Source organism: Perissodus microlepis, chromosome 2 (genome assembly GCF_051167445.1).
Source record: "Perissodus microlepis isolate ML-2025 ecotype Zambia chromosome 2, ASM5116744v1, whole genome shotgun sequence".
In the NCBI taxonomy this organism is placed as follows: domain Eukaryota; kingdom Metazoa; phylum Chordata; class Actinopteri; order Cichliformes; family Cichlidae; genus Perissodus; species Perissodus microlepis.
This window is the reverse complement of record NC_140462.1, coordinates 4,523,591-4,545,650: the sequence shown is the minus strand read 5'-3', so window position 1 is coordinate 4,545,650 and position 22,060 is coordinate 4,523,591. Positions and strand designations below refer to the sequence as shown.

The window sequence follows — 22,060 nt, the reverse complement described above, 5'->3', positions numbered from 1 at the left end:
AAAGCAAAATTACCACTGGCACTGCTCTCAGGAGATGGAGGGAGGCGGGCGGATCGAGAAGGGCCACAGGAGGTAGAGTGGAAGGAGCAGGGGGAAGGTTGAAAATGTGCTGAGGGGATTTGAAATAGGAAAAGGTTGAGAGGGGAGCGGAAGGATGCATCTGACATTTATTTTCCCGACCGACAAAAAATGCCACTTGAGGCTGGCATCTCTCTTTCATTCTCTGTTGCTCTCTCTAGCCTCCCTCTGACTCTTGCCTATACCTTGGCTGTTCCTCTCGGTCACCTCTCCTCTCAGTTCCCTGCATCAAGCTCTTCTCACTTTAATATCTGTACTATATGACCCCTGGCTTTTATCCAGTCATTTCCATATCACAGGCCCCCACCCACGCCACATCACGCCCATCTTTCGTCAGCCTCCCTTTTTGATTCTTTGCTTTTGAATCTTTAGCCTGCCCTCTTTCCCCTCCCATACCTTTATTTGCATCTCCTCCTTTTCTCTCTTTTTATCCATAGCTAATCCCCCCCACATCCTTCCCCACACACCTCCGGTGTTCGTAGCCTGGGTTCCAGGCGATGATGGGGCTCATACAGCCTCCCAGATGAGGCAATAGCTAATGGCTGTTGAATAATGCATGGCAGGCAGGATTTAGAGAGCCCAGTCTATTAGCCTGACCAAATACTCTGGGCTTTTATTAAAGACCAACACTTACAATTACAAACTACATTAAGGCCCAGGTCCTGTCTGAGCTCAGCCTCTCCCATTCGTCGCTGTCTTCGGAGTCACAGCTAAGGCAGAATATTATCTTTGCTTTTTAAGATTTTTATTGCCTCGGAGCACCTGACCCTTTTAGAAGGGATCACAGACTGTCTTTTCTGGATGCTGTCTTTTTGTGCATTATTGTGTCATAGGTTAGTGGCCCTTTTAGTCACAGCTGTGGACAGGAAAAGAGATGGGCGAGGCGAAGGGCACAAGTGTCGCATTTTCACTGCTTGTGCCTGGTGCAATCACGGCAGGCTGAATCATACATGTACGTTTTTTATGTTTCTCGCACTGTTTGATTTTATGGCTGTGTTGTTTCCCGTAGTTGGTGATAGTTGGTGTGGGGTTGTGTGTGTATGCATGTGTGAAATATGTTGCCATTTATGCGTTTTGTAAACCTGCATTGTGCCCCTGTGCTCCACCGCTGGCTGCACAAGTGTCACCAGAATTTAGTTTTCCCTGTGTTTTCTGTGGTGACTGCAGATGAGGCTCCCTTGCATATCATTCCACATGATTATACATGAATGATAATGGCTGCTAATAGCACTAAGTGTCTGGAAGTGTGTGTCCTGTAAGTGGTTTCTGAATAGTCATAAAGTGCAGTTAGCTAATGGCTATGTAAACATCCTTCTAACTGGAGAAGTGTAAGTGCATACGTAGCTGTCTCGCCGTAATAGTGTATTGACTTATCTTTTAATTTTCAGACTGCTATGCATGGTTTCATCTTGCATTTGCATTCTACGCACTGACACGTCTGCATATTCTTGACGGGTTTGCAGAGCCAGGTGCTTGGGTGTCATAGTTTGTTGAGATATTTTCACCATGTGACCGTAGTCACGGGACCAGTGGTCACTGGGCTACTGCCGTCTTTTATGCTCGAGGGCTCGTGTTTTTTTAATACACTGACAGGTCTTTAATCATTTTATTCTGGAAACCAGGGACTATTCAGGCTATGACAGATACCAGAGTAGATAACATGAGGGATGATGGATTGATGTCAATCAGTTCATCCCTGAAAGTCAGCCGCGAACCCTTGATCCGTCCACACATCTTCCTCCACTGTCCCTCGTCTGTCACATGTCTGGAGAGCTAAGTGATTACATGTGTGACCAAGGATCACATAAAAAGCTTGTATTTAATTGGTGTTCAACAAAAAAATCGACCACTTGAGCTACCTCTTCTCTTCTGTGTGTGTTTGTCTCTCTCTCTCACTTGCTGATGTTTATTTAATCTGATCTCCTGGCTGACCCTGCAACCAGCGAGTGCACTATATAATAGATGCCCTAAATGTCACCGGCTTTAAAGCATGCGCCTCGAGTAACAAGCACAAGCTCATGAGGGTTTTTTTCACATGTGCATTTTCAATTCATTCGTACATTTATGTATGAATATGTGATAATGAACCAATTAATTCAATACTGAGCCATAATATATATCCATCCATTTTATATTCCTCTTTTACAATTCAGGGTTGTGGGGGCTGCAGCCTATCCCAGCTGTCATAGGGCGAGAGGCGTATTACACCCTGGACAGGTAGCCAGTCTATCGCAGGGCTAACATGAGAGATGAGATTTAACTGAGAAAATGTATAATTTTTGCAGTAGGCATCAACTCATCTCAAAAAGGTTGGGTTGGGGTGCCATATTTCAGAAATGCTGCTGTTTTCTGTGGGCAAAAGATCCTTCAAAATACATTGAGGAAAACTGGAAAACTGTTCTGTGGTCGGCTGAACTGACATTTTACATGATATTTCTGAAAATATTCAAAAGCCTGCATCTTTGTTGTCATCAGTGAGGGTACATCAGTGCCTATGGAACTAGCAGCTTGTACATCTGGAAAGGCACCATCAGGCACCATCATCACCAATCCAGATGATTTATTTTACAGGGAAGGCCTTGCATATGTCTCCCAGACAGTGCATCTATTACAGCAACATGGCTTTTTAGTAAAAGGGTCTGGGTCCTGAACTGACCTGCCTCCATTCAGGACCTTTTTCCAACTGAAATTATTTGATGAAATAAAAGATAAAATAAAGAGCCACAACTGTTGATCAGGCAGAATGCTATACCTGACAGGTATGGGACAACATTTCTCTCAAAAGTCCAGCAGGTGGTCTCTTCAGTTCCCAGATGTTTACAGACTGCAGTTAAAAAGAGAAGGGATGCACAGATGTGTTGCTGCCATCAAATTTAAAATTACCTTATTTTTTTTTATTTTCTGTCTGCTGTTACGTTCTATTGTGACTGCATATTGTTTACACACAGACTCGACTTTTTGGGGTTGGGCATATAAAGTATATCAGCAACAGTTAGCTCTAGCTCCATCTATTTGATTAGATTAGCCTTTACAGTGGTCCCTCGCTATAATGCGCTTCACCTTTTGCGGCCTCGCTGTTTTGCAGATTTTTTTGGGTGCAGTTTTGCATGCTTTTTTTTTCCTTGCAGCGCATTGTGTTCTGCGTCCTGATTGGCTGTAGACCATTGTCAATCAATCTCATGCCGTGTCCTGTCCTGTTCTGTACAGTACAGAATTTGTTCAGCTTGTCAAATTTACATAAATCTTTGATCGCTAGCAGTGTGACTCTGAAGTGCTGTAATGTATGTTTGTAAGTTTTTCCCCAACAAACACAACAATGCAGACGAAACGTCGTCACCTGCAGGTGCCTTTGGTTTCATTATGTAATACTGGACTTATTTTTCTACGAAGGTTTGAACTGTAAGTGTTTAAACAAGAGAGACAAGCGTGAAAATGTTCACGCTTGTCTGAGAAAAGTCTATAAAGTGTGTTTTGAGAGGTTTTACAGGCTTAAAACATCTGTAATAATTGTAAAAAATAAAGTTGGCTACTTTGTGGATTTCACCTATCGCGGGTTATTTTTAGAAGGTAACTCCCACGATAAACAAGGGACCGCTGTATTGTCTCTCTTATGAAAAATTTATCTTGGAAAAATGAGAGAACACATCACAGTCCATCCATCATATTCCTCTTATACCTATCTGAGTTACAGTCTGGTATAAACTGTACCTTCTTCCTGAGGACATCAACTCATTCTCTAATCTGAGTCATGTCTTTGTGCCTTTTGGAGTATTTTAATTAAACTGAGCTGCTGTGAGGTACAGCCTGTCCAAGAAGTTTGGGCTCCAGTTTTGTCAAATGAAAATCTAGTAGTTATATATAAGTTACAAGCCTGAATTAATATTTATCTGTGTCTTTACATTGCACTCATGAGGTTTATGTATGCACTTGTTAAATAAGCTTTCTGGCATTACCTGGTAATTGATGCACTTTGCTGCCCTTAAAACTGGTCACTTCTTGGTCCAAAAGACCAACATGGCAGCAGCCCAAACACTATGACTGAGATTCACTTTAAAAATCACGGCGGTAAAGCGTGTATGTTCATCTTTTATATACAGTCCTTGCTCAGTATACAGCTAAAGATGCAGCAATAGATATACTCCTAGCATAACAACAACAAAAACAGGCTACACAGTTAAACTGAACTGCAGCCTGTATTGTCATAAATATATCACGATCATTTTGTATCTGAGAGAGATGCACAGCCCTTTACCTTAAAGAGAAAAATTGAAGCTTTCAACAAAGAAGTGTTTTTATTTTCCGCCTCGGTTGAATGTCTGGGTACAAGAGGGTCACTAAATATCTTGTTTTCCTCTTCACCTATCAAAGAAGCTCCTTGAGTTCAACAAGTGAGTAGGGGGCGACAGCAGCCAGGATAAAAAGGAGTCACGTCCCCAGAAGAAAGAACGCATAAGGGAGGATCGCTTAGAAGTGTTTACAGCAAAAGAGGGAGATGTGATTGGGAGGTGGGCATGAAGAAGGTATTACAGATATTCTGGTTGTATCTCTTAAGCTTTATATTGATATAGACATTAACAAACGACTCAGAAATGTGTGTGCGTGTGTGTGTGTGTGTTCTCCGTGGGCATCTGTTAAGACAGCAGAGGACTGCGGGGTCTTATCTTCGTTAACGGTATCCCTCTGTCTCTCTGGAGGCATACAGGGAGCAGAGGGCAACTGCAGTCTGATGTGGGGCATCTGTTCCCACATTTGTTAAGTTTCTCCTGGTGTGTGCGTGTGTGTGTGCGTGCGTGCACAAGTGTGTGTGAGAGAACGATTTCAAAAGAGAGGTAGACAGATAGAAAGTGGTGGAAGAACGTGAAAGCGTATGCATGTGCATGCGCTGTGATTGGTGTGATAGGTGCGGTCGGTGGAGCGGAACGGTAAGATGTTGCTGCAATAGAGGGCAAGTGCTGACTTGTCATTGGTCTGTGTTAATCCTGACCCGGGGCGTCGGCCGCTCTCACCTCATTGACCGCAAGATGGCCACCAGTCGAGTCTGCAGGTGGTGCTGAAGACACGTCTCTTTCCTCTTATTCTTTCTGTCTCTCGTCTGCTCTCCCGTTGTATCTGTATCTCACTCCACCATCTATTACACCGTCTAGTCGGAATACCAAGCAGCCCCCCGTTCCATCTGCTCCTGTTCCTCTTCCTATATTCAAACAGACCTGTCCTCTTGTGCAGAGTGCACATATGCGTGGACCTCTCTCTGTGCTTTCCATACTTTAATCTCAGTGGGGACATTACATGCATAATCTACTCTATAATAAGACTCTAGTTGGCCCTGGAAGTCCGTTTAAGATAGAAAGGGAGATGTGTTAATTAGGCTCATTTACTGCACTGGTTAGTAAAGAGCAGGACCCCTTCACAGACGACCTGCTTCTCCTTGAGAGAAGCTGCAGAGTTACTGATCAAAGTTTCACATGGCAAACCGCTGGGAATCTGCAGGTGAGCTGCGCTGGTACTGGTGGGCATCTCTGAGTCAAGAGCAACGCTGGTGGATGTTTTGGGAATAGGAATTATTGACTAGAGCAGCATGGTATGGAAATAGTGTCTCTGGTGTGCCATCATAGAGATGGAAAGCTTATAGTGCCCTGATTTATGACTGCTGTGGAGAATTGAGTGCTTCATAAAGATTTGCCGCTGGCTGAGATGGAGTAATCAGTGAAGTGATCTGACTTTGGTGCATTACAATCCCAACGAGTTGTAAAGTCGGTGACAATGCCCCGACTTTGTCTGTCGGACAATGCATGTGGAAGGAGTTACGGTCTAGCTGTGGCCCTCTGTCAAGGTCATATGGATTAGAAATGATTGGGTTTCCAATACTCTACTGGGGAGTTCTGCATGATGAATCATCACTCCGTTCCAAATCGACACCAATTAAGAAGGGTTTGTTTATTCCGCTGTGGGACATGCAGGGGATGTTCGCTTGGAACGCACAATTTCACTTTCTCTTTTCATAAGCAACACTGTGCTGTTTGTAGGGATTAGTATAATGTGTGCGCGCGCCTGTGTTGCGTATGTGGATTTCTATCCGTGTGTGCTTCCCCACGCACTGTGGGGTTCATATTTGTTTCATGCCTGCGGATTCGCATTTTATTTACACACCCGTGCACGTCTGTTTCTGCGTGCGGACACGTTGGCACGTGCATGTCCACAGCCGTGTCACTCAGTGTTTACCATGTAGCCTGCCTCTGTTTGTGCCAGTAACTTCATGTCTGTAAGGCGTGCTATATGAAAAGTGAGGTTGTGGAGCCCATTGCCGGATCCAGTGAATTCATTTGCATTCATTCCACTGCCTGTCTCTCCTCAGAGCCCATTCTAATTACCAGCAGCTCAGGTCTACTACAACACTGCACATACTCTCTCACTCTCTCAGTAAAAAAATGGATTGCTGGTGGTGCATTCCTGTAGCTTTGATACCACTCTCTCTTTCGCCTGCCAGGAATCTCTTAATGTTGGTTTGTTTGCTGTCAAGCCCAGGCACTTTCTCCTGTTTTACTGTCAGAGGAAATACAGTGTATGCATGTGTGTGCAGGCGAAACTCCTCCTCTATGTACACGCTGTGTGCATGCTGTGATTGTTTTGGGGTTGAGGGAGATGCCGTGTGTGTCGATGTATAGAAGAGAGGGTGAGGGGGATGGAGCGAGACAATGCTAAGGCTTGTAAAAGATTAATGAACTCACTAATCACCGTAATGGCCGCTGTGAGTCTCAAACACCTTTGCCACACCCTTTTCTTGCTGGTGCAAATTTCTACCAAGACTTAGAACTCACATGACATCATGCAGCCGAGCACGCTCCAAATCTCTGTCAAACTCTAATGTGCATGCTTACGACGGATTTAGACATAACGTAGAAGGCCAACGCTGTTACCAGCAGTCATGCTTTTGCATGCTGTTTAATGTGTTAATTACCATGTGGTCATGTCCCAATGTGTTATATGCAGTACCATCCACGATAGAAACAAATAAATGCTGGAACATTTTTCTGTCGTCTTTTTTTTTTCATAGGTTCATTTTTTTTTTTTCAAATAGTTGGAAATGCATGGTTACAGCATACGGTGTAGGTTTTGGTATAGTCTCTGTGTAGGTTAGCGTATATGCTATGGCATAGTTTGTGCGGCAGGTTACTGTGTACGTAGGCTATGGCGTAGTTTACAGTGTAGGTTATGATTAGGTTGTGGCTTTGTTTGCTGTGTAGTTATTTGTGGCTGAGTGGTTATGGTATAGTTTATGTTATGATAGATGTTATGGCATAGGTTACAATGTAGGCTACAGTGTAGGTTACGGTGCAGATTATGGCGCAGTTTATGGTGTAGGTTATGTTACAGTTTACAGTGCACAGTAACCTATAGTGTAGGTTATGTTACAGTTTACAGTGCACAGTAACCTATAGTGTAGGTTATGTTACAGTTTTCGGTGTAGGTTTTATGGGGTTTATAATGATGACATGGTTATGTTATGGTGTAAGCTATGGTATATGTTATGGCATAGTTTACTATGTAGATTTTGGCAGAGTTATGGAATCGTTTTGGCCCATAACACAGGTCACTTTGTAAGTTACCATGTAGGTTATGGTATACGTTACTGGGGTATTTTATGGTATAGGTCAGGGGTCAGCAACCTTTAACACCCAAAGAGCCATTTGGACGCGATTTCCACGCAAAAGAAAACACTGGGAGCCACAAATACTTTTTGACATCTAAAATGAAGATAACACTGTATATATTGTTTTTTTTACCTTTATGCTTTGTGTGAACAACTAAGGCGTGTTGCTTAAATCCATGAAGTGCTACAGAGAAAATTACATTTTATTTGTGTAATTAACACATTTTGAACTCTTAAAGAAATATAACAAAAGGAAACACTCCCAGCTGAACTAAAATGATCCATGTAGCAAACAAAAACTCTTGAGAGCCGCCAGCCTTATATCGCCTTTGGGCTTTTGGAGCCTTGACCTGACTTTTAAAAAAATAATTGGGAAAAAAAAGCACTATGCTGCTGAAAAATGAAAAATAAATATTTGCATTATTCTGCCTAAATATGTATTTTACCTGGTTAATGTGTGTGGCGGGGCGTGGTCTGCAGCGCCGCTGCAGGGGAGGCGGACGCACCTGAGCGGCACCCGCAATCGCGCCTCGCCGCCTTAACGTCTGTGCTCTCTATGCTGTTGTGTTAATATGTGTCGGGCTGTGAGCTTTAACACCGGCTGTATGCGTACAGCAACCGTGTGTGAAAAGTGGTCAATAGAGAGATGCTGAAAAGCATGTTCATGGAAACATCGTCGGGTTTGCCGTGATATGTTTACAATGGGACTTCTGCTCCTGAACCTCTGCGCACAGCGTCTGCAAATCGGGGCTGTACGAAGTCACTTTCATCTTTACGCAGGACTGTAAGGTGTTTGTTTTTAACATAGTTCACGGTGGAGCTGCTGACATAATGTGGATCCGAAGATCCAGAATTGTCTACCTGGGGTTGAAAGTCTTGATAAATGCACGGCGTTTCGGCGGGTATATCGGCTTCCGCAAGTGTGACGCTTATTTTGAGCGATGAAAAAATAATAGAATATAATTTTATTTTTATATTTCAATATCACAATAATCTTCCAATTTAGAACTACAAGTTAAAAAAGAACTAACATAAATAAAATACACTAAAGCTAATTACAAATAATACTAAGACTAATAATTTATTTTCCCAAACCACGCCGAGCCGCACTAAAAGGACTAAAGAGCCGCAGGTTGCCGACCCCTGGTATAGGTTATGGTATAATTTACTGTGTAGTTTACTGTGTAGGTTATGGCATAGTTTGCTGTGCAGGTTACTGTCTACGTAGGTGTAGGTGTAGGTGTAGGCTATGGCATGGTTATGGTGTGTAGGTTATGGTATATTCTACAGTTTAGGTTAAGATATATGTTATGGCATAGGTTACAGTGTAGGTTGTGGCATAGTTTACGTTTTAGGGTGCAACTTTATGGGGTTTATAGTGATGATATGGTTATGTTATGGAGTCATTTATGGTGTAAGCTATGGTATATGTTATGGCATAGTTTTGGTGCAGATTACTGTGTACGTAGGTTTTGGCATAGTTTACATTGCAGGTCACTTTGTAAGTTATCATGTAGGTTATGGTATATGTTACTGGGGTAGTTTATGGTATAGGTTATGGTGTAATTTACTGTGTGGGTTTCGGTGTAGGTTATTGTATACAGTATGTTATGGTGTAGTTTATGGTTTTAAGAGGTTTCAGAGGGGTTTAAAGTGACAACATACACATGGTGCAGATTTAACACAGAAGAATGAATCCCCTATCATGAGTGTATAGATGGATGAATGGCATGACACACACACACACACACACACACACACACACACACACACATACACACACACACACACACAGAAATACCTGTACTGCTTAATGGCAGTGGTGATACTGACTGGGCACCCTGCAGCAGTCACAAGGTCAGGAAGGATCGGGACACTGCTGTGCTCTCTGGACAGATGAGCTGAGCTCAGCTAGCTTTTTCTTTTTTCTTTTTTCACTATAAGCCACTTTCACAGAAACCTGCTCTGGCCCCTTTTGCCTCTTCTGGCAAAACAGCCAACATTGATTAAGATCAAAAAAAGTTTGGTCGGGCAACTCCTGTCTGCAAAACATCAGCTGATTAATTGGGAATTTTAAGCAAATCATTTAAATTGGAGCTCACTCTACTGAAAATGTAATTTGAGCGCAGGCCCCTGCAGTGAAGTGTTTGAGTGATGGTAAGCCTCTTGCTGTAGCACCGAGGAGCTCGACTCAGGAGGTTTCATGCCTTCTCTTGGGAAACGCTACTTTCAGAATCACCTGCAGCCTAAACACGAGTTTGTGCCGGAGTTGTTTTTGGAGATGGGGGTACAAATAAGCAATTACACAGCTATGCATATCCACTTCTGCATGCATGCATCCACGCACCTCCCAGCTCCTACGCACACAGAGTTCTCTGATATGAAAAAGTCAGATGATGCATTGCTGCTAATTATCAGCCTCTGTATGAGAATCGACTGGGCTCCATAAGAAAGGGGAAAGCTCTTAGAGCACTCTGCTTCTTCATTTGTATTTTCTTGCTTTAATTGGACAACATGATTGTGTCACTTTGTTAAATGGAAATCCCACCGTTTATCCCTGCGTCTGCAGAGATGAATCAATGGCTGTTTTTATTCTAATTGCTGTCTCCGAGCCCACTGTTATCAATGTAATTATCAGTGTTTCTGCTGCCATCGCTGCTGTTTTCATCATCATTGTTATTGCTGTTATTACTGATGCTATCGGCATTATCTTTGTTATTTCCATCGCCACCAGCGCCGCTATCGGTAACATCATTTTCTTCAACATCATCATCGTCCTCATGATCATTAGCAATATTAGTCCCCGTTGTCAAAGGTTCGCTATCATTGTTATTGATATTGTGATCCCTCTTGCCAACTTCGTCAGCATCTGGCTGATGAAAGGAGTTATTGGAAATTATAATGTCTGATGAGATAATGCGTTATCTGCGGTCAGAAGACAGAGACAAGTTATTGCAGCGAGTCCGATGGTCAGTTAGGGCAAGATCCTTTCTCATTATTGCAAAAAAAGAAGAACAAGAACCAGTTAGTTCTAATTTCAGTTGTCTGACCTTTTTATAGGGTTAATTATTTATTTCATTGAAGCACAGCAGCGGAATAAACTTTGTGGCAATTTAATGCAAGTCAATTAAGAAGGAAGATAGATGAAAAGCTATCCTGGGGGAAATTATTAATCTGTTATTTTTAGAGTGGGGTGGGTGATGTGTGTTTTTTTTGCTTTTTTTGCTGGGCCTGGTGTTAAATGTTCTCTAAAAACGGTCACATTCCTCTGTTTGTCAGGCAGGCTAGGTATTGTTGAGGTCAGGCTCTATGGATTTTATATTGCTTCCCTGGAATAAGTGAAATTAACTCTATGCTAGAGGGCTAGACACAATAATGAAGAGAAGGGGGAGTGAGAGCAAACATGGGGAATGAAGAAGAGGAGAAAACCTCCTGAAATTTAGGCTTCAATATTTTTGCGGCTCCTGTTTTTCTGGTCTGCTTCACATCAAATGTGGTGTGGTCTCTTTTTATTAAAGGAGCTATATGTTTTGGATTTTCTGCTTCCACACTTGACTGTATGGAAATTAGTGGAGTGGGGAAGGTTTGAAAACTTACATTTAATTTTATAAAAAGTAAACAAGGTGATTAATTATTTTTTGTTTGAACCGCTACTCTGACTTTGAAAGAAATTGCAGCCCACCCCTAATACACCAAACACTGAGCTACACAATTTTAATAAGTACTGCTAGAAAACGGAGCATAATTACAGTGACTGAATGAGTGAATGGAAGAGCGTGCGTACTCGTGCTGTGGCGAGGCGTTCCTCATCCATCCACAAGTGCTACACTGTTGGGTTTTTTATGGACACTTTTCCATTTTCCTCTTAGATTAGTGAAACCTGCACACAGTACAATAACATGAGTCAGATGAGCCACATTCACGTTCCTTCATCAGATTATCACACAAGCCCTAAAAGTAGAAAAAGAGAAGCTAGTTTGAGACATTTGAGAAAATACCATTAAAATTTGTCACTTTCAGATATTGCACATCTGTTAGGGCTGTTATGGGCACGTTTGCTTTTGGTAATAACGGCAGCTAAATGTTTCCGGCACCTGTTGATCAGTCCTGTGGAAATTTATCTTATTCCTCTGTAGAGAAGAGCTTCAACTGTGGCATTTTATTGGTTTTCCTCACATGCATTATTTGCTTCAGGCCATTCCATGATATATCTGATGGATCAGGGTCAGGAGTGAGTTGCAGATTTATTTATTTTTTTTATTCTTTTGTAACCGTTCTTTTGCAAAACAACTTGCGTGTTTTGATTATTTGCCCACTGTCCCCGAGGTTCAGGTCACAGGCAGACATCGGTACATGTTGCTGGTATGACTGGAGCTTAATTGCTCCATTAACGATGACTGTCTTGGCTCAGATGGGATAAGATCCGTCCAATATGCTTATAGGGTTGTTCAAATAAATCAATACTAAGATCCTGCAGATTACTATTGGATTAGTAATTTCCAACAGTATTAGGGTCTTCTAATATGTTGAACATCACATCACATGGACACAGGCTTCACCTTAGCAGCAGAAGTAGCTAAAGTTCACAAAACTTAACAGTTTCCTGTCAATAACAGTTACCATAAATGTTAACCTGCCCTGCTCACAAGTTAACGTTAGCTGATGACTGCATTAGCCATCTGCTAAATCATCATTAAGGTAGTGGCTAGCTGCAAATGATAAAACGCTAATGTTAATGTGGAAGCTATAGTAAACATTAGCGGTGCCCATCTGTAACATTAATAGGCAATATTCATTTAACGGGACAAAACACAATTATCTGTGTCTAAACGGTGTCATGTTTCTCTTAAAGGTCCACAGTGAAGCTGGGGACAGTGTAACAGTAGCAGCCTACCTCACTATGTTTGATCTGCAAATACATAAATAAAATAAAATACTTACTGTAAGATCTACATGTAAGATCGACATTTTAAGATTCTTTTAGGTAGCAGTACTCGTACTGGTTACTGCTATAGATCTTACAGTTACTGTATTTCAACAACCTTGAAAACAGAGTCGTTATTGTTTGTATTTTTCCAATCTTTATTTTTAAAAAAGCCTCCCCCTCCCCAGCAGTACTGAAAATGGTATTGAGTATTTTCCTGGGTATCAGTATCACGTTTGAAATTCTAGTGTCGTGACAGCCCTGCGTGCTTATGCTTTGTCCATGTAATCCTTAGCAAACTGCAGATGGGCAGCAGTGTTATTTTTGGAGAGCAGCGCTTTCTCCCTGCAGTGCTGCCATCCACACTATTGTACTCCAGCGTTCTCCTGAAGGGGGACTCATGAACATTAACATTAACCAGTGAGAGAACGGCCTTGAGTTTCTATCTGAGCTCCTTTGTGACTTCTCAGACCGTTGCATGCCTCCCTTTTTTGGTTAACCGCTGCTGCGAAGGGTAACATTGGTCACGAATTGCCTTCATTTGCAAACAGTCTGTCTCTTTAGAGATGGCTCGCTAACCTTTTCCAACCCATTATAAATATCAGTGACGCTTTTTCAGATATCCTCAGAAATCTCCAATTTTTATCCAATCATTCATTTTCTCAAAAGTGCTGTTCAGATCAGTCTTTCATAGATGAAAACGTCATGCCATTGACTGAAATTACCTGACTCCAATTTCACCTTGAGATCAGCCCCTAATGGCAAATTACAGACTTTGCCACAGAAGTGCGTAAAACTCTAAAAGGATTCACAAACACTCGAGCAGTGCTGCAAAGCCCTGATACGTAATCTTGAACTGTTGCTCACTCCACGCAGCCAAAGAAACCCCCTTTTCATGCCTCGTCTTTTTATTGTTTAGCTTTTCCTCTGCCCATTACGACGACAGTTCCATGTACTGTTAGCGCTGAACATCTTTCAGGCTAATCAAGAAAGAACGTAGATAATCTCAATGAGCATAACAAGCCTTCATTTACAAGATTATTTTGCTCAAGTTATTCATTTCTGCACTCAGTCAAACAGTTTTATGCCCACTTGTTAATATCCCTTCAAGAGAGAATTGTGCCATCATGACAGCTAGCTCATTACGCACCAGTGCTATTACTCAGTGTATGCATGCTTGAGTCATGTTTTACTATGTTCTCCTCTCATTTCATTAGTAGGACTTGGCTTTAAATGCCCAAATTATCATAAATACTTAATTACCGTGCTATTTTGGGTTCATCTCACCTCCAGTAATGCATTTTTAATACCTGGCCCCAATACCTGTTACCTGTTACATATCCCAGTAAATCCCCCCAGATCTGCCTTCTGCTTGCTATAAAACGCTTTTTCCTCATATCTCGCTTATGTAACCAAAAGCTGATGATTCCAGGAAAATATCTCATAAGCGACTTTCTAAAAGTATCTTTTCTGGAGGCCTAAGTCTCAGAGGAACCCCGGGGCAGAGGATGTTCTACACTGTCACGAATGTCATCGAGAGCCTCGGTCTGCTCCCCGCAGACTCAATTTGATGTTTCTGAACTCCTGGCCAAATATTACATGGCCTCTGCCCTACATTTCCAGTCCTATTTGGGTTGCTTTTACTTCTTAACAAAATATCACAGCTTGCGTGTTTGATGTGACTTTGTTTGAATGAAGGAGAGAGGAGGACTCTTTTCCTGCCATTTGTTTGATTGTGTGAGGAAAAGTTTTCGGATCTTTGGAAGCGCAGACCCAAAGCTGCCTTTACTAAGCCTTCTAAAGCACCATCTGGCAGCCAGGGCCCCTGTGTCACCCTACTCACCAAGATTACATTCTCCTCTGGCCCTCTATCCCTGTCCTCTCTCCTCCTCTCCTGTCCACTTTATATTCTTTTCCTCTTTCCTTTGCCAGAAAACACAAATGTAACGGATGAGGGTTTTTTGTGTGTGACTGCAAAGCCTGGGCTGTTGTAGCCTAGGTTTTATAAAATGAATAATGCACTGGCAATCAGTTGAGACTTAACAGGCAGAAATAATTTGCATGCATTATTTTAGTTTCAATATAATTGTGACCCATTTGGGCTGAAAAGAATTTCTCATTAAATTTCTTCCTAATTTAAAAAACACTTGCCTGCTTGAATCCAAAGATCGTTGGCAGCCCACTGTGGTACAAATCTATTAATGGCTTCACCTGTTTGAATTTATATGCATTGTTTAATTTGTGGTGTCATATTTGCAGAAAATCACTGCAACGCAGATTCTGATATCACCTCATAATGATGTCGCACATAGAAATGAGTACATGGCATCATCAGATTGTGATGAAGAACTAAAGCTGTTAACATCCAGCATAAATGTATGTACTGATGTACAGTGATGTGCAAAAATCTTGAGCCACCCCTTATTTCTTTATATTAGGAGAAGACTTTCTCATTAATATTTTAAAAAATGATCTTGAGCAGTAGTTCGCCAGGCTTTCTGGAGATCTTTCTCCAGCTGCTTTTGTTTGCTCATTTTCAGTCCAGTCCTTGTATGAAATTAAAAATTATTATAATTAAGGCACTGTTGCAAAAACAAGCACATCATTTGTTCCCAAATCTTAAGCTGACTCTATGAAAAATGCCAAAGATAACACAGTTTGGCAGGCATAAAATACAGTTTTTCATCAACAAGGTGATTCCCAGAGAGCTATTAGCTGAAAACGTGGACTATGTTGGACAACTGGAAGCTAAAAAAAGTGTTAGGTCTGAAAAATGTCCTTAAGAAACTGGGGGGGGGGGGGGGGGGGAATCCATGAAAGACCTGACACAGAACCTGTGAGATGCATCTGACCCTTCAGTTTGCCACATCCTTATCAGAAGTTGTCTCAGTGGAAGGGTGGCTGTTAAGAAGCCATTCTTAAGGAAGAGAAACAGGGAGAAAAGGCTGAGGCATGGCAAATTACACAAGAGCTGGGCTAAAAATCAGTGGCATAGACCTGAGCATCGTTGAAGCAGTGTGGGATCATCTTGACAGAGAACCAGTCAATATCCAAAAAAGAGCTTTGGAATGTCCTTCAAAAAGTCTGGAAAACTATTCCTGGAGAGTACCTGAAACTTGAACACATCACAAGAAAGTGATGTGTTGAAGAATAAAGGTGGCCATTCCAACTACTGACTTTCATACTTGTTAGAATTACACAAACTCTGTTGTTGCCTTATATACATGTGTGTTTGCACGTTTCAATACATTTCCTGGCATAAGACTTTTTCATAGTACTGTATAGTGTGTTCTTAGACATCTAACTGACCAGCAGTTAGTTATTATTATGTATTATTTAATAAATAACATTTGCTTTAGTCAACTGAATTAAAAAAGAACTGCATCTTTTGTAATTCAGTATCACTTTTATCTGGCATTTGTCAGGTGAAGCTGAATCAGTCACCTTTGAAGAGAAGTGTTCAAATTTTCTTCACAATTTCTCAATGCCTCGTCGTGTCCTTAGGTGCCACATTCTCAATGAAGTTGACAAAGTCCCACTTAAGTTTGAAGTCTTAAGCTAATTCACAACCCTAAGTGCGATTTAAGTACAAGTTGCCAACTCAAGTGCCCAGTGCTGGCTGGGAATGCACTTCATGTGGGTTTTTTTTCCTCTTTTTTCCTTTAAACATTTAAAAATATCACAACTGCTAAAAACATCTACCTTCAGTATTTAGAGCTGTGAAAGCAGGGGAATCTGGCAGGACTCAAAGGACTCTAACTTACTGATGAATCAGATCCTGCTAAAAACCGAAGCGCCACTTTAAAAATCCTGCAGCATTACAGCGGCGCACTACAGTGGAGCCCTCACTTTTCCCTAAGCGTGTAATTTTTAATACTCAGGGGTGGTACAGTCAAAAATAACTTCCATTTTCCACATGCATTAGTTTAGACTAAACAGCACCTTCAGGTGATGGCACAAATGCATTTCCTGTCATTTTACTGGGCCCTACATTGTCAGATTGAGCACAGCCTGGCTGTCTGATGAGATCATCGAGTGATGTATTATAGTAATACCAAGCAGATGTATATGCTACAATATCATATTGTCTCAGGAGGCAAATTAATTCTCTGGCTTCACACAAAAACAGTTTGAAATGTGGAAGAAGTCTAAATCTCTCGCATCCAGTTAATGCACATTTTCAGCTGCTGCCGTGAACTGCATAAGATGTGAAAAAAATCACATCTTTTAATGTGTTAGTATAAAATGCAAAGCCCAATAAAGAGCAACGCCACATAAGGGAATAGAGTCGAGCCTCCTTAATTGTCTCAGTGAAACGGTAAAAGGAACGTGTTGCGCTTCGTGAAAATCAAGAGCAAATTTTATTATTCAGAAACACATGCTAACTATTACATGCTCTGCATTTGTGCTGTGACAGTTCAGGCATTTTGGGAGATCAATAACCAGCAATGTGTCACAGAGGATGAAAAACCTGTCACGTCTTCAAAGAGCGATTCGACAGCACTCACACACTTATTATGGCGATATTTTTGTCAGATATGTATATATATCTGACAAAAACATGTGCATGCCCACATCCAAACAGTGGTTGCTACTACAAATAAATCTTGAAAAATGCCGTTAGAGCTGGACAGATGGCACTGTGGCAATATTTTATGGAAATGATTACAGCATTACGCCATTATCATTGTTACATTTCTGCCTCAACGTACATATATCTTATAAATATGAAACTTTCAAACATACGAGTAATAATGTGATGTTTCAGTGGATATGACATAGCTTACTGGCTCACATATCTGCACAGAAGGCAGCAGTAATTTTGAGGAGATCAAAGCATCAACGTGATATCGGTGCCTGTGCACACATTTTTCTTATTCTGAAAATATTAACAATAAACCATTGCTCTATGTAACGCTGTGAGATGTTTTTCAGGTGGAACGGTAACAGAGCTACATATTTCCGGAAACATGCCGGTGATAGAAAGCACAAAAAAAAGATTAATATTTTACTTTTCTCAGTGTTCATCTGCCAAGAGTCAATAAAATGTGTTTTGCGGTATTATCTGTGTAATACTTACACTTGAATAGGGAGGGCTGAGGTAATCTCCCAGGTGGACTACACTTCCAGATACTAAATTATTGCTGACATTTTGGCAGCAAATACAATTGAGGTCCGAGAATTCTGGCGGGCAAACTCTTTACCCTCTGGTTTGAGGCTAATGTTACATTCATTGTCAATACAGCTGGACAGAGTCGGTCTTTTGGGATTTGCCTCGTTCGTGGAGCCATGCTGCAACCGTATGGCACGAGCTGTCCCCCCTAAACAGTGCTAGCTGTCGTCCCAGCTGATGCACATTCATGAATTCACGCAGCCTGTTACACACGCATGGGCGCATGCACGTATGGAAATGCATGCAAAGCAGCTTTATCTGAAGCCATACCCATACGTTAAGCTGACATGTGCATGCGCATTGCATTTAATAAAACTGTAATTAGCCTGCTCAGTTATAGAAGACAGGCAGGAATGCGAAAGAAAGCAGCAGGGAGGAAGAGATGGGGAGAGGGAGAGTTATAGTGAAAGAGAATGATAAATGATGGATTGAGAGCGCTCTCCTTAGACCCCGGGGTTAGCAGTGTGAGGGAGTTACAGCTGGCTAGCTCATTCCGTCCAGCCGCAGATCTCATAATAAACATCACATGGGTAGTTTGGGCTGGCGGGTGCAGATTAAGCCGGAGCTGTTAGCTCTTTAAAGACTGCTCAATGTTGCAGCCAGCCAAGAACCTATTTATAGGGCAGCTGGAAGTGTATCAAAGCAGGTAGGCAGGAAAGTGCAGGACAGAGATGGTTTTCAAGCTGATTTATGGCTCTCAATCAGTGTAATAACAATAAACTGTCAACTAACACGCCACATTTATTTGTAATTTATGGTACTGTGCTCCTAATAAACCTCTGTTTATTTCTCCCCTGTCCATCCCTCCCCCTCGTCCCGGGCCTTCTGTTGTGTCTATCCTACGCAGAGCTTCCCAGCAGTCCGGGCGGCCAGTTCACGTTCCGTCCGCTGCCCCCACCTCCGCCGCCGCCCCACTCCTGCACTTGCGCCCGCCCGGCACCTTACACTCAAGTCAGCCTACAGAGGAAGACCATGCCAACTCGGTGCCAAGCCAGCCAGGGCGGCCAGGGGGCAGACACCAGCTCGAGCGCAGACCAGGCCCAGCTTCACAACAGCTGGGTGCTCAACAGCAACATCCCCCTAGAGACCAGGTAAGGGAATGCTTTTTTCTGGAGTTATTTTTAGCGCGGGCAAACACAGGGCTGCGCTCCAAAAAGCTTTCAGTCCAGACTGGATGTCATTTTGTAATGAAATTCTTCAAGTGAAAATATCTTCAAGGCAAACCGCCCTCCCTCAGCATAATGTCACTTGATTAAAGACATTTCTTTAATCTCACAAATGAGGTTCATTAGATTAAAGAAAATTCTTTCATCAGGACTGTGACTTGGCAGACTTTCACAAAATTTCTTCGAAAAAAATCAGAGTATAATGATTAAGAATGAATGCTGGACTAAAGGATTTGTTAGGATGGGCATGTTTTGCACATGTTTGGAGGAATAAGTGGAACACCACGCAGGCCTCTGGGGTATTATTAAAGGACTTCCATCAAAGTAATCATGAAGCTAGTTTTTTTTTCCAGTTATTTGGAATTGTTTTTGTTCTCCTACCACACACACCACCACATTTACTAGGGAACCTGCGTTTGTGTAAAAACAATCCAAAATGAAAGCAGAAATCCTCTTTTCAGGAACACATTGTAATTTCACTTTCAGCTTTAGTACCCCGAGAAATTGTTTTTCTGCCAAAATGCTTGGAGACAAGCCACTGGAAGTCGGTCCCATCAAACAGAATTAAGCATACGCTTACCGCATAGGTATTAATTGATCAGAGAATTATTTAGGAGATCCTCATTTGTGCGGCTGCTTTCGAGAAGAAGGAGAAGCAAGGTGGAAAAGAATATGTTTGCATGTGTAATGAGCGGCTGGGCGCGGGATTCTGGTATATTATGCGCGAGGATGAGATTGGCAGGCTGCCACACCAGAAGAAGGGATTTTAATAAGTTATGCATTAGGCCATAATTAGATCTTACCTCATTTAAAGGGAAGGAAGAATAAAATTAGATTCAGTGACAATTTAAATTAATCATTGGCTAGACATGAGTATCAATGTAAAGGCTTGTCAGGAGTGCATTGTAATTACATTACTTATCGGTGAGCGTGTGAGCGCGCGTTGAATGAAAACTCACCACAAACAAAAAAATTCAGATCGTTCAAACAATATTTGATGAGCTCAAAGAACTTTTCTCCCAAAGTGAGAAGTGATTATAAAAACACAATTTCCGCAGTGACTCACTATATTGGATGGTGACTTTTTTTCTTTTTCTTTTGTAAGAATACATTTTGCGCGTTTGAGACTTTCTAGTCAAATATGTTTTATTTGATAGTGCGCTATTAGTTCTGAACCATAAAATGTAATCATATTCATAGTCAATAGAATAGTGTCCCTGTGTAACATAATTCAGATAATATTGGCTCTTTTCTATCTAGTTTTTGAAGAGAGAGCCCACAAAAAAAGATCCAACTCTTCACTGCTTAACTGTTTTGAGTTTGGATTTAATATTCAAGCACCCTCTCTCCTCTCTCACATTCTCAGATACACTGCTAATCTAATGATTTCATATTTCTGCTTTTACCCTGGCAGCGCTATCGGCTCGATCTCCAGATTAAAGATTAATCAAGTATTTACAAACTTGACACGGGGGCTTATGCTGACAGAATTCTAAGTGATGCTGTGACCTTAATAAAAATGGCAAAACATGGATAACATCTCTTGTTGTCAAGTGTGCTTCCATTTTCCTCGACTTGCGCACTTGATGAATCAGTATTCAAATGTATTGACATTGCGTCAGCTGAGATTAAGATTGTTTGAAGTGTGCATAGATTTTCCTTTTCAGCTGCGCATCCGTTATGTTTCTGGAGAGGCCAGCTTGTGTAAGTGGAGGCTTGCGGATATGGATATTCAATCTATCTGACTGGCTCTCGCTGTGGGTGTGTTAAGGGGTACAAATGTTGGGACTGTAATAAATTGACTTGTGCCCTGCCTTCTCTCCTTCCTCTTATTGATAGGACGTGAGTGTACGTAAGTCACACGCTGTGGGTGTGCACCAACACTGTGAAATCAGCTTCTGCATCGCACACACCGCACATTGCCATGCACCTGTGAAAAAAGTCCTCCACCTACACAGGCAGACACACACAAAAAGACACACACTTATCCAGGTAGAGACAGCCCCTGGGCCTAGACTCCGACCTCCTGGAGAGCGGGAACTCTCATTTTCTTCCTGTCTCGGGGGAAATCTGCCCTCTGATATGAATTCAGAGCTTCCTGGGCGTCGCCCCTAGATATTGTCTGAGAAGATCAAAGGCGGAGGAGCCAGGAAGAACAGTGAAGCATTTTAAAAGCACCGAACAAGAAGAATAGAGTTCCACTTGCGTTAACAAATGCAATTTCTTCAGCCGGATTCTGATCCCTTTCGCTCTAATCCACCTTCGGCGGAGCAATAAAAGTGCCGTGGTCTTCTCGACCCGTGCATTGGCCTCGAAAGTGTGAAAATGCTGTATTTGACATCTTTTTTGTGCATGTTTGTCTTGCGCGCCATTCTTCGAGTCGAGCTATGTGTCTCTCTCTATTTGTGTGGCTGTGTGTTTCTCGGGTTTATCTCTGGCCTTTCAGAGTTGAACTGCCATTGACCCGTAGGTGTGTAGCTGCTCTGTGCGCAGTCTCCTGTGTCCTCAATCTAGCTCACAGCCTTCAGCAGATGCTGGATGAGAAAGGAAAGGAGGCAGACAGTGAAGGATGGATGTCATCTGTCAGGCACTGGGCCGCGTTGGAAACATACAGAGAGAGAAACACAAAACAGGCATGGGTTTAAGATGACTGAGGCAATGCTTCCTCACATGCAGCACAAAAACCATAAATAACATAAGTTTACTGACAATATAAATATAAAAACAATATATAAATAAAATTTATTGACATGTGTTTGTGTGACACGTGTTTCGTATTTAATAGTTATCCCACTGTTTTTCCCATGTTGGTGAGGATTAACTTTGCAACTGACCAATCACTTGTTGTGATGTCATAGCTTTGCAATGTGGAGAAAAAAAACGATATGTAAAACTGTCTTCTGGAATATGGTATTTATGGTAATATAATACATTTCAAGTATTTTCTTTATCTAGTTATACAATGTAATAAATATATTATCAAGTTAGGTTTACAAATTTGGTTTTCTCTTAATAGTTGAGCCATATTCTTGGCTAATTCTATTAAATACTTAGCTAATTAGCTACAAATT

At 41.8% G+C, this 22,060-nt stretch overlaps 1 protein-coding gene across 1 annotated transcript in view; it reads left to right on the top strand.

Annotated features, from left to right (window-relative positions):
* The window catches only part of tenm1 (teneurin transmembrane protein 1), a 190,295-nt gene that overhangs the window by 43,405 nt on the left and 124,830 nt on the right, over positions 1-22,060 (top strand). Inside the window, exon 4 of the mRNA XM_084941232.1 lies at positions 18,671-18,914. Coding sequence (XP_084797358.1) covers positions 18,671-18,914 — 244 coding nt within the window. The remainder of the gene's footprint in view (positions 1-18,670; positions 18,915-22,060) is intronic.